This window comes from Herpailurus yagouaroundi, unplaced genomic scaffold, assembly GCF_014898765.1.
Source record: "Herpailurus yagouaroundi ecotype Mexico unplaced genomic scaffold, PumYag 140, whole genome shotgun sequence".
Taxonomy (NCBI): Eukaryota; Metazoa; Chordata; class Mammalia; order Carnivora; family Felidae; genus Herpailurus; species Herpailurus yagouaroundi.
The window spans coordinates 34,314,389-34,328,120 of record NW_024412395.1 but is presented as its reverse complement, the minus strand read 5'-3'; the positions used below and the strand labels follow the sequence as shown (position 1 = coordinate 34,328,120).

Here is a 13,732-nt window from a genome sequence, read left to right as displayed (position 1 = left end):
TGTCAACCTGTAACTCCTGTGTCATGTGGTAACAAGGAAGTTGAACTTGTCTTTAAGAATCTTAAAAACCAATGAAATATTACTGATGCCTGTTTTTTCTGGATGCTTTCTCATCACACAGGTGTTGTACAAAGAAAATATGGGCAAGGGAACCCCTATACCTGTCACTCCAGAGATGGAGAGAGTCAAACACAATCAAGAAAACCTTAGCTCGGTATTTTGGAAAGAAAGGGAAAAGAAGATGCCATTTAACCTCATAATTAAATAGATATTTAACATTTATTCCTTTTTAAAAACCCACTACCCTTCCTTTGTTTCTAACATACCTCACTTAGCAAAAAGACATACTTTTGCATTTTTACCTTGTTACTATGGCTTCAGTTTTTAATTTTAGTTAATTGACTTCTATTCCATCTGATATTTTAAAATATTTTTGTTTAAGCCACTGGTCTTTAATTTGCTTGGATAACAACAAAACCGAGTTCTAACCATCTCAAACCCCCACGTGATTGGGAGGCCGTGTGCTCACAGAAATGGAACAATAACATGAATAACTGACAACCTTTCCCCAGCAGCTGAGGTCCTTGCTGCCCTACGGTCCTCTTCCCCAGCCCAAGACTGGCTGCCATTAAAGTAGTTTGTGGCAAATTGTCAACCTGTAACTCCTGTGTCATGTGGTAACAAGGAAGTTGAACTCGTCCTTAAAATCTTAAAACCAATGAAATATTACTGACGGCTGTTTTTTTCTGGATGCTTTCTCATCACACAGGTGTTGTACAAAGAAAATATGGGCAAGGGAACCCCTATACCTGTCACTCCAGAGATGGAGAGAGTCAAACACAATCAAGAAAATATTAGCTCGGTACTTTGGCAAGAAAAGCAAAAACTTCTTCTTTGATGATTTAAAATAATACTTATTAATCCTACTTTTAAAAAAACAACTTAAATTTTGTGAATTTTGTTTATCACATGTATCCTTCTTTCCTAGAAGGCTACTCTTAGCTTTAACCCTGTAATAACAAGATTGCTTTAATCCATAAAGTTCTAATATCAGGAAGTAACAGATTTTCCAATAAAATATCCTTTCATCTCTCCCCAAACTTACTCTCTATCTACTATCCTCAAGGTCTCTTTGTTTTATGCACTCATGAAATTTGGGGGGTGGCATGGTAGGTATGAGAGCTCTTTCTGGAACATTGGAGTTGTGATCTTCTTCAGCTTTTGCACCCATGACTTTTGGTTCTAATTTATCCTGTCAGATTTAGACAAAGAGACCTTGGGGAAATAACCCCTGATTCTCTTCTTCAAGGATAATGACATTTCTATTCCATCGGATATTTTTAAATATTAAAAAAAAAAAAAAAACACTTGTCTTTTAGTTTGCTTGGATAACAAAACTGAGTTCTAACAATCTCAAATCCCCATGTGATTGTTTGGAGGTACTGTGCTCATAGAAATGAAAAAACTAAGATCCACTAGTGATTTCAGCACATGACTATCAATTTACTTAAAAAGGAAAGTGTCACTCGAACTGTTTTTGCTTTACCAATTTTAAGTGGTTTTTTTTGTCTTTAGCATGGTCTTTAACTGTTAGCTTTAGTAAACCATTTCCTGTAAGCCTGTGCTCTGTGATATTATATATGTTTAGTGATTACTGGTGGGGGGGGGGAGCGGAGATTGGGATTCGTATGGGGAGGACACTAGCTTGTGTAAGGAAGAAGCCTGCGACCCCTCACATCAGCGCTATGTGTGGGTTTCTCCAGTACTTGAGCACAGGGCATCAGAATCACCCGGAGTACTTGTTACATCAGATTGTAGGGTCCTGTCCCCACAGTTTCTCATTTTCTGGGTCTGGTGTGAGGCCAGCAAATTTGCAATTCTAGCAAAGCGCTCAGACGATGCTGAGCTTGCTATTCAGGGACCCCACTTTGAGAACCATTACTTGAACAGAATTCCTTCTCTTGAACATCATTTCCCAAACCCATTCCCCATGAATGACACTGAAGGGAGACACAGAGGTAAAGGATTTATGGTGATGCTAATGATGTAATCGCTGAGAACATTTTTCCTTACTGAGAAGTTTGCTGGTGAACTAAAGTAGGAGACAGAGCACGGATGACAGCAGGGAACAAAAGAGTAGGAGAAATCCTTGTTTGTGGGCCCAGGATTGTATGGATGTGTCTATACACAGAGTTGCTGCACAACCAACCATCCAGTCGCCCACTCCTGTGTAGGGACCGGCCCCGCCTTCTCGGTGTCACTCAAGCGCATTCCCCTACAGTCCTTTCTAGATGATCTGTCTGGTGCTTGAAATTCATAGACTAGTGGGAAAATGAAGGCTGTCTTTCATCCTTTTTGGGGCACACTGCAGTTCTGTCAGGCGGTCTGCCAGGATGTCAGGGCAGGGGCCTACCCTGGAAATGTGTGTCTGGCTGTAACTATACTCAGCTTCCTTTGGAAACATACCTCTTTCCGCCTAACCTTGTTGCCTAAATGGTTTGACACCCTGAACCTCATAACAAATTATCTATTCCGTTTAATCTTTTGGTAACTGTAACTTTTTTTTTCTTTTTGGCTTTTTGGATCCATTGGACCCGCGTAGGTTTTGTACAAAGAAAATGTGGGGAAAGCCACCCCAACCCCTGTCACGCCAGAGATGCAGAGAGTCAAACGCAATCAAGAGAACATTAGCTCGGTATTGTCTTGAGAAACGAAAGTGCTTTTAACTTTGCAAAGTAACCCCTGCAGTTTGGCCTGCTCCTAACTCCATCCCAGGTTAAAAACCAGCAAAATGCCAGTTTTTTTAGAATCTCCTGTAAATGACCTACTACATGTATTATTGCCATTAACTATTTTTTTAAGCTTTCTTCTCGAGAGCTGTTCTCACTAATGTAGTAGATTAAACCTGGAGTTTTCTTCCCCAAATCGCATTATATTTAATAGCCTGAATATTGCCTCTTGGTGATTTTCGGGTCCAACTTTGTATCTCACAGGTGTTATACAAAGAGAACCTGGGGAAAGCGACCCCTACACCCTTTACTCCTGAGATGGAAAGAGTCAAACGCAATCAAGAAAACTTTAGCTCGGTATTTTGGAGAGGAAAAAAGAAATCGTTACCCTTTTAATAAGCCTGGCAATCATGGTTATATCACTAATTTACCTCACATTTTTCCCAGAACTTTTGTTTTAAGTTCATCTTTACCCACTTAAAAACAACCAGCCAACCCCTCCAGCTCAAACTGATTTAATTCTTTCTTCTTCTCTGGCTTTATACAATAACATTTTAATGGCTTTATCTCCCTGATGCGTTTCTTATAGAGTGTGATATAATTGAGCCGTAACACAAGCTAGATGATGGTTTTCAGAACTGGTTTTCTGCTTTCTGATGTCTGGATGCTCTCTTGACTCCTCTAGGTATTATACAAAGAGAATATGAGAAAAGCAACTCCGACACCTGTTACTCCAGAGATGGAGCGAGCTAAGCGCAACCAAGAAAACATTAGCTCGGTATTGTCTAGGATTAAACACAGGAGTAGTGCAACAACTTGGAAAATAACATTTTAACATCATAGAAACACGCCTTTCTCATTCACTTGGAAAGCACACTAAAATGAAAAAAAAGAAATGCAACATCTTGGAAAATAACATTTTTAACACCATAAAAATGTGCACCTTCTCATTCAACTGAAAATTTACATTAAAATTAACACAACTGTGCTTTTAAATTCCAAATGATCATACTAAGAAATAACAAGTTAATTGCCAATGTTTTCTCTTACCTTTATTTTACTCCAAGGTAGTCTTATATAACCAACTAGGTAGTCTTACATAACCAACTGTAACAAATTGACTTCCTAACAGCCTCAATCTTCTGCTCTCCTTTATTTTTAAGGTATTCTATGAAACAGGTAATACTCTGAGGTGGATGCCTTCTTTGGCTCTGGTATTTTGGGTTTTTCATGTCTGGAGGACCTTGATTTCTGTGTTAACATATGGGTTTATGAAATCTGGACATAAACCTGTGAAAATGATCACTTGTTTGGAAGGACAGTTGTTTAGGGGCACCTGGTTGGCTCAGTCAGAAGAGCATGCAACTCTTGATCTCAGGGTCATGAGCTCAAGCCCCATGTTGGGGGTAGAGATTAAATAATACATTAATTCAACTTTTAAAAAATTAAAAGGATAGTTGTTTTCAATGTCAGAATCACCTAGTGCCAAATACCATCCAGTCTGCTGGTGCTGCAATTCCCAGCAAATCCAAGAGACCAATTTCTTCCGATCCTCTTTGAAATTCTACTGTGCTCTGTCTCCCTTGAAAATCAGAGTTGCATTTTCAAAGACAAAACTTGTCCTTTCTCTCCTGATGAGAGCCCTGCCTATTTGTCCTCATGCTAATCTGTTCAGCCGTTAGTCAAGGGTATCACTGGGTCTTTTCAGTTGACTCAAGCTTCCCTTCCCAGCTACTTTTATCTCCATGTGCTGGAAAAGTTTTGAGACTTCAGAATTAGAACAGTACCATGACCTGGACTTAATTCATGGTCTCTCCTCTATCAGGTTCTTTATTCTGATAGCTTCCGGAAACAAATACAAGGCAAAGCTGCCTATGTCCTAGACACTCCAGAGATGAGACGGGTGCGGGAGACCCAACGTCACATCTCAACGGTGAGTCCGGGATTCTTCAGGATTGACGGGCCAGCCTGCTGGATCAGGTGGAAAAGGAAATGATCACACCGTCATATTTTTACAAAGTGAATTAATGAAATTTCAGGTGAAATATCATGAAGACTTTGAGAAACACAAGGGTTGCTTCACACCAGTGGTGACGGACCCTATCACTGAACGAGTAAAGAAGAACACACAGGACTTCAGTGACATTAACTACCGAGGTATTCAGAGAAAAGTGGTAGAAATGGAACAAAAACGGAATGACCAGGATCAGGAGACTATTACAGGTATATGAGGCCTACAAGGAAAATCAACTCTAAACTGAGGGGGTAGAAGAACAGGAGTGGAATTACCGCTAGGAAGGCAAAGGATAAAGGGACCTCAGTCTGTTTTCACTAGTTGTAAAAGAAAACTGATTTCACGGCTTGCGAAGCTGATCTCTCTTCTTTCTTCTGCTTTGTTCTCCTCTGAGAACTAAGCTAAATTGGTGTTAGTGGTCCTGTGGTTAATTAAGCTCATGCTTTGCTTTCCAATCTTAGGTTTACGTGTCTGGCGTACTAATCCGGGCTCAGTTTTTGACTATGATCCAGCAGAAGACAATATACAATCACGAAGCTTACACATGATTAATGGTATGTTATAGCTTATGACATAAATGTCACCATTTAGTGGGCTAGCATCGGTGACCTCAAGGAAACTCAAGGGTCTTCAGTGTTCTCAGTTGTCATTCCGCAAAGAAACACCTCCCTGACCGGTGGGACAACATCATTTTCTATGAAAATTTATATCAGGGAAAGATTGCCTCACTGCCTCCGTGTAAATCTCCTTAGGCCCCAGTATTATCATTTTGTTTCTAAAGAAAAAAAAGGTAGTACATCTTTCTATTGGAGACATAATGGAAAAAAATACATAGGCACCGGGAAGAGAATGAATTTGACCTTTGGCAACTTTCTGAACACTCTTATGTCATCCAGGAAGATTATTAACAAGACAGGCCACATGCCTTTGTGTCTTCTGTTCATGTTAAAATGTAGAATAATACATAGTGCTTGTCCTTAAAGGATTTACAGTCTATTCTCCTGATGGAGAGACAAGTAAATCAGTGGTTACACCCTGACACATGCAGTTTTAAAGGTCTGCATACAAATTGTAGGAACTCAGAGAAAGGGATCTAAATTAATTTGGAAGTGAGGGAGGGCTTTCTGGAGGAGTTTAATGTGGAGTTTGTGAATTTTGATGAGTCAGGAAAACGGACAGGGTGGAGGGAAGGGGTTGTGGGCCAGGACAGGCTGAGACTTGAAGCGTGGCTGTACCGTTTAGCAGTCACGCGCCCTTCGGTAAGTCACTTCAGCTGTCATGTGGAAAATGAGGATGACAACCACATGATATACAAGGGTTTCGAGGGTTTAATCTGTGGAAGTCTACCGAAAACCACGCTTCGCAAATCCCCCACCCCACCGAACTGAGATTCATTACAGTCAGGCTTTGCTACCGCGTTAAGTTTCACGCCTGCTCCCCCGCCCCCCCAGCGCAAGCGCAGCGCCGGAGCCGGGAGCAGTCGCGGTCGGCCAGCGCGCTGAGCGTCAGCGGCGTCAGCGGCGGCGGCGAGGACAAGTCCGAGCACTCGGAAGCGGCCGACCAGCGCCTCTCCACCTACAGCGACGGCGGCGTCTTCTTCTCGGCCACCTCCACAGGTACAAGTGGGTGGCCCTGCCCTGGACAGTCGCGGCCCGCCCGCTGACTGGGTTACTAGGGCAGATGCTTTCAGTTAAAAAAATTTTTTTAATCTGGATTTTTAAAATCATTTCTAATGATGAGAAAAGCCTAGAAGTGTGGCGAAGCACATGAAACCAGATGTTTCGTTCATTAACTTTTATGAGAGTCTCCTTTCTTGGAAATCGTTCTTTTTAAGTTAGGGGAAAAGAGAACCCTGCTCCACTGTTTGACACTGATTAAATGACGTCTAGCCACCATTTCTTCTCGTAAACTACTTTTCCCCTACCGTGTAGCTTACAAACATGCGAAAACCACGGAACTCCCACAACAGCGATCATCTTCAGTTGCCACCCAACAGACAACGGTATCCTCTATCCCATCTCACCCATCTACCGCGGGGGTAAGTAAGCAATCAGGAGCTTACTGAAATCATTCTTATCTTTTCATATGTGCAATAATGATTATCGCTATTCTGGTCTTTTTTTTTTTTAATTCCAAGTTTTAAATTCTAGTTAATTAACATATAGTGTAATATTGGTCTCAGGAATAGACTTTAGTGATTCACCACTTATATACAACACCCAGGGCTCATCACAAGTACCCTCCTTAATGCCCATCACTCATTTAACCCATTATATGCCCACCTCCTCTCCATCACCCTTCAGTTTGTTCTCTGTAGTTAAGAGACTGTCTTAGGGTTTCCTTCCCTGTTTTTATCTTATTTTTCCTTCCATGTAATGCTTTTAATGCACATCTCATGTTACCAGTAATATCAGAAACCTCTCATTCCCAAACTCTAATTAAAAAGCATTATTCAGTGATTTAGAACAAACTAAAGCAAATGATCATTTGGGGCTCATTGGTCCTACCCACTATCTTACTGTATTTGCTGCTTGGAATCATTCTTTTTTTTTTAATTTTTTTTTAACGTTTATTTATTTTTGAGACAAAGACAGAGCATGAACGGGGGAGGGGCAGAGAGAGAGGGAGACACAGAATCGGAAGCAGGCTCCAGGCTCTGAGCCATCAGCCCAGAGCCCGACGCGGGGCTTGAACTCACGGACCGGACCGTGAGATCGTGACCTGAGCTGAAGTCGGACGCTTAACCGACTGAGCCACCCAGGCGCCCCTCATTCTTGAAGAATATACGTATGTGTGCCCATGTCACACATATAAACACGTCATTATCTTAGATTTCCCTTGTTAAGAAGAAGAGAGAAGTCAAATCATGTTTACAGTTCACCAGATTACTTAAAAAACTGTTAGTTTAAAACCCTGGACTCATTCGTAATATCACAAAAACATCAATTCTTTAGGGTTGAAATAAAAATATTTGTATGAAGAAACTATCTTTACTAAAAGCCATAAAGATCTAAGTATTGAGACCCATGATATTTCAGGAAGGGAATCTTGTAAAGTTGTCATTTTTCCTGAAATAAATACATAAATTCAAGGCAACTCGAGTCAAAATCCTAGAGGAATTTTAAACCATTTTGTATATTAATCCTAAAATTTATTTGAAAGCTTAAAGATGCAAGAATAATCAAGTAAATTTTGAAAGTGACAATAGGAACTTATTAACCAAATTAAGAGCAACACATACTATAAAATTGTCATTAAATATGGATCTTAGCATGGGAATAGATGTGAAAATAGATGAGGTCCAGAAATGGACCCTTAAAGAATTACAGATTAGCAGGGGGGAAAAAAAATCAAAATTGTAAAATACTATAGAAAAGCGGAGACTACTTTTATAATACTGGGGACAGGGAAGACCTTCCTCAGCAAGTTCTAGAACCTAGGAATGTGTAAGAAAAGACCACATATATTTAACCATAAAACTTTAAGTGTTTTTGTAACAAAAAGAAACATGTCAAACTGGAAGAAATATTTGTAGCATACATAACAAAAAGATTTATATCTAAAAAGCATAACACTCAAAAATTCATTGACAAATTATTCCCCTTCCAGTCAAAATAAGAAAGACCTGTACGCAAATGAATAAACAACTTACAGCAGAAGAAATAAAACACCCAACAAAAAAGATGTTCACCATGATTGCTAACCAGGAATATGCAAATTAAAACAATAAAGTAGCATATTAGAACATTATGGTAGTGAATAAAAAAATTAACATGCACATACCATTTGACCTTTCACCTTTAAAAGCTTTTTTTTTTTTTTCTAAAATACTTGCCTGAAGACAAACATTTGGGGATTAGTGTAAGAAAAAATGGTAACAATTAAAAGACCAAAAGTATAGACCTGGCTAATTTGTGATATTACTAAAATATGGAAAGACCTCAAAGCTGTATTAAATGGAAAGAACAGTAAGTATTATTTATAGTATTGTTCTACTTATACAGCGTGAAAGGGGAAACATCGCTGAATATGAATATATGTATGTATATTTCAGAATGCTAGGAAAAAATATGTAGGTTATATACTAATTACTAATTAGTGCCTGTTCCTATCAAGAAAATTTGGGCACTTTCAATCTTTGTTTTTATCTCCAAATTGTTACAGTTTTTAAAAATCTTATTTTGCTATTCTAAGAACATTTAACATGAGCTCTACCTCCTTACCATATTTAAAAATTTGGGGGCGGGGGGTGTGTGCTGGTGCCTAGGTGGCTCAGTCGGTTAAGCATCTGACTTCGGCTCAGGTCAGATCTCACAGTTCATGGGTTCAAGCCCCCATCAGGTTCTCTGTCAACATGGAGCTTGCTTCAGATCCTCCCTTCTGTCCCTCTCTCTCAGAAAGATCCTCTCTCTGTCCTTCCCCCGCTCATGCATACTCACTTGCTCTCAAAAATACATAAAACATTTAAAAAAAAAAAACTATTTTTGAGATGAGGGGGAGGAAGGGGCAGAGAGAGGGAGGGAGAGAGAATCCCAGACAGGCTCTGCACTGTCAGATGGAGCCCAACACAGGGCTCAATCTCATGAACTGAACCACGAGATCATGACTTGGGCTGAAATCAAGACACAGACAGATGCTGAGCTGATTGAGCCACCCAGGAGCCCCTCCTCCTTACCACATTTTTAGGTGTTCAGTACATTCTTATTCACTATAGGTTCAAGGCTGTGTGTGCAGATCTCTAGAGATCTCCAGAACAACAGATCTCTAGAGCTTATTCATCTTGCTTAACTAAAACTTTATGCTTGTTGATTTTAATTCCCCATTTTCCCCTCCCACGTTACAGGTTTTTTTGTTTGTTTAAACATGTGGAGGATAGCTTGTAGCAACTTTTACTACTAACATGCACCCCAATTCCGAAAGTGAGGGATATATGCAATATTGCTATGGTTTTTCAAATTTTTCTTCTCCAAAACACAAGATTGACTTCCTCAAAAGGGAAGAAAAGGCTATATATAAAACATTCTTTTTTCATACAATTTTATGAATATATTAACATACTATTAAGTTCATCATTTGAAGTGTACAGGCCCAGTGATTTTGTTATTCAACCACTACCATAATCTAATTTCCTAATATTTCATCACCCTAAAAAAACCCTGTACCCATCAACAGTCACTCCCCATCCCCCACCATCCAATCCTAAGTGATCCACTAATGTACTTTGTATCTACTTGCCTATTCAAGACATTTCATGTAAACGAAATCACACAATATGTGATCTTTTGTGACTAGATTCTTTTAACTTAATGGTCTTAGTTCATCTAGTTGTAGCATACAGCAATAATTCATTTCCTTTTATCAACAAATAATATTCCATTGTATGAAAATCTCACCTTTTCATTCTTCATTCATCAGTTGGTGGGCATTTGGGTTAGTTCCACTTTTGGGCTGCTATCAGTGGCAGATGTAGAAGTTATTATGTGGACGTATTTACCTACGTAGGACCGGAATATGCTAACTCTGTATTTAAGATGGGAGAAACTTCCAAAACTCTATTCGGAGTGGTTGTACCATTTTACATTCTCACCAGCAGTTTATATGGGTTCAAATTTCTCCATATCTTCCCCTAAACTGGTTATTGAGTATCACCATTCTCATGTGTGTGAAGTGGTATTTCATTGTGGTTCTCCCTGATGACTACTAAGGTTTGAACATTTTTTTCAGGAGCTTACGGGCTGTTTGTACATCTCCTTTGGAGAATTCAGATCTTTTGCCCTTCCCCCCCCACCTTTTATCAGTATTGAATTATAGTTCTTTATATTTTCTGGACGGTAATTCCTTACCAGATAGATGATTTGCAAATATTTTCTCCTATTTTGTGAGTAGTCTTTTTACTTTCTTGGTGGTAGTTGCTCATTCTATTTTGTGCAACTTAAATTTGTGAAGTAAGTTGTAAGAGACCTTAAAACTAGGTGTTTAGGGTACTTGTTGCAAATCTAATATGTATCTTTTTTTTTTTTTTTTTTACCTTTTTTCATCTTCACAAATAGAAAATCTTCCGTGCCATGTACGACTATATGGCTGCTGATGCAGATGAGGTGTCCTTCAGAGATGGAGATGCTATTGTAAATGTTCAGGCGATTGATGAAGGTTGGATGTATGGCACTGTGCAGAGGACCGGCAGGACCGGCATGCTGCCAGCGAACTACGTGGAGGCTATTTAAGCATTTCAAGTATCCCACCTGTCTAGAGGACCTGCAGAACCTCTAGTCAGTATTTCCGTTCAGACACTCCACTGTTACTCAAGCTGCCTAATGATCTTTTTGTGTCAATATGACTAATAGTTATACCATCCCTTAATTTGTTTCTATATGAACTTCGGTAATTCTTCAAAGAAAACAAATGTTAATATCACCAATCTGTTCAATTATTAAACTAGATTTACTTCATTATTTTCTGGACTTGGATATAAAACTTAAGAGACAACATTAAACCCATAGGTTCATTATTTTTAAAACTGTCATTAGCAAATTTTCCATAGGATTTTTAAATAAGTTTAATTATAGAATAGGCATTTTAAAAGTCTATGCAATGTTATTGCTGTATCAACCCAGAGTCTTTCTCCATTATGAAAATGTTTAACATTTAATACCAGGATTCTGAACATGTTAAACACATTAAGGAAAAAATGGCAGAAATACTCCCCTTTTCTTGCTTACCGAATGCTGATGCTTTTAATTCTATTCCAGTTCTGAAGTTATAAAGGTGACAGTTGATATAAACTGTTGATAAGCTAGTAACTAATAAAGTCTATAATTCTGCTTAAACACCACTGATGTAATGACTTATTTTTTAATAGTTTTAAGATCTACAAATAAAAAATTTCAATAAAGCAAATCCATTACATTAGACTTCACCAAAAAAAAAAAAAAAAACCTTAAAAAAATGTACTGTTAAAAATGCACAAGCATAGGCTTTCTCAGATCTATACGGTGTTCGGTAAGCTTCCCTTATGGCTCAGCTGATAACATTTTAGAAACAGCTATGGGATCAGCAGGTGACAACCAGGAATTCAGTGGCACAGCAAGTCCCACCACTACTATTTCCCGTTGACCTGCCCCCTCCAATATGCCCTTGGCAATCTCGGAAAAGGGGGCAGGAAATAAAATTCAGATCCAGGAGGCATAGAAGTCTCAACAAAATCAACGTCATGGAGTTCCATACCAAAAAACAGTAATTAAAATGGCAAAATTACTAACAGAGATTTTAAAAGCAACAAAATAAAAAGTTACATACAAGAGTAACTCCGTAAGGCTATCAGGGGATTTTTCAGTTGAAACTCCACAGGCCAGAAAGGAGTGGCATAACATAATTCAAACTGCTGAGAGATAAGCACCTGCAGCCAAGAATATTCTACCCAGCAAGGTTATCATTCAGAATAGGAGACAGAGTTTCAAAACAAAAGTAATTCATGATCACGAAATCAGTCCTACAAGACATATTAAAGGGGACTCTTTGGAAAGGAAAGGCCATAATATAAGAAAACTTGGAAACACAAAAGCAGTAAAACTAAGCATAAAAATTAAGAAATTCATAAAGAATGTAAAGTATGACACCATTATACCCAAAATGTTGGGGAGGGGAGGGCAAGAACCAAAGAACGGGTTCAAACTTAATGGCCAACCTAACATAGACTGCGAGGTGCAAAAGACATGTTATATGTAAACTTAATGGTAACACAAAAAATAAAGAGAAAGGAATCCAGGGGTACCTGGGTGCCTCGGTTGAGTGTCTGCCTTCACCTCAGTTCATGATCTCACAGTTCATGAGTTTGAGCCTGCACTGGGCTCACTGCTATCAGCAAAGAGCCTGCTTCAGATCCTCTGTTCCCCTCTCTCTTCCCCTCCCCGGCTTGCGCTCTCTCTCAAAAATAAACCTTTAAAAAAGAGAGAAAGGAGTCCAACTACATCACTAAAGAAAGCCAGCAAACCATGAGAGAAGGAAAGAGGAGAAGAGTGGAACAGAGAAGAACTACAAAACAACCATAAAACAAGTAACAAAAAAGCAAGTACATACCTACCAATAATTACTTTGAATGTAAATGGAGTAAATGTTCCAATCTAAAGACATAAAGTGATGATGGAATGGATAAAAAAGCAAGATCCATCTTGATGCCACCTACATGCAAATGGAAGTGAAAAGAAAGCTGAGGTAGCAATACTTACGTAGGACAAAAAACACTAAAACAAAGACAAAGAAGGACACTATATAATCATAAAAGGGACAATCCAACAAAAAGATATACCAATTGGGGGCACCTTTGAGCCTCATGTTGGGTATAGAGATTACTTACATAAATAAACTTTTTTAAAAAAAGATATAACAATTGTAAATTGGGGAGTAGTCAAATACATAAAGCAGCTAATAAAAGACATAAAGGAATTGACAGTAATACAGTAATAGTAGGGGACTTAAACACCCCACTTACATCAATGGATAGATCATCCAAACAAAATCAACAAGGAAACAGTGACTCTGTATGAGACAATGGACCAGATCGATCTAACAGATATATTCAGAACAGTCTATCCTAAAACAGAAGACACATTCTATCCTAAAACAGAACACACATTCAAGTGCACATGAACATTCTCTAGAAGAGATCACATATTAGGCCACAAAACAAGTCTCAACAAATTCAAAAGATCAAAATATTACCATGCATCTTCTTCTACCGCAACACTATGAAACTATAAATCAACCATAAGAAAAAAATCTGGAAAAAACACAAATACATAGAGGTTAAATAACATGCTACTAAACAATGAATGCATCAGCCAAGAAATCAAAGAGAAAAAAAATTACATAGATACAAAGGAAAATGAAAACACAAGGGTCCAAAATCTTTAGGACACAGCAAAAGCTGTTCTAAGAAGTTTATAGCAATATAGGCTTATCTCAAGTAGCAAGAAAAATCTCAAATGAACAA

General features: G+C 38.6%; 1 protein-coding gene across 31 annotated transcripts in view; it reads left to right on the top strand.

Moving 5' to 3' along the window:
- NEB (nebulin) overlaps positions 1-11,565 on the top strand; it is a 215,745-nt gene extending 204,180 nt beyond the window's left edge. For 19 of the 31 annotated variants that reach the window (XM_040475065.1, XM_040475064.1, XM_040475070.1 and 16 more), the window contains 11 exons: positions 122-214; positions 770-862; positions 2,603-2,695; positions 2,994-3,086; positions 3,415-3,507; positions 4,555-4,662; positions 4,769-4,952; positions 5,205-5,297; positions 6,195-6,359; positions 6,675-6,781; positions 10,794-11,565. In XM_040475065.1, coding sequence (XP_040330999.1) covers positions 122-214; positions 770-862; positions 2,603-2,695; positions 2,994-3,086; positions 3,415-3,507; positions 4,555-4,662; positions 4,769-4,952; positions 5,205-5,297; positions 6,195-6,359; positions 6,675-6,781; positions 10,794-10,967 — 1,296 coding nt within the window. In that variant the 3' untranslated portion in view covers positions 10,968-11,565. The remainder of the gene's footprint in view (positions 1-121; positions 215-769; positions 863-2,602; positions 2,696-2,993; positions 3,087-3,414; positions 3,508-4,554; positions 4,663-4,768; positions 4,953-5,204; positions 5,298-6,194; positions 6,360-6,674; positions 6,782-10,793) is intronic. The other 12 variants (XM_040475061.1, XM_040475060.1, XM_040475057.1 and 9 more) reach the window with 6 other exon arrangements.
- Positions 11,566-13,732: the final 2,167 nt, after the last annotated feature.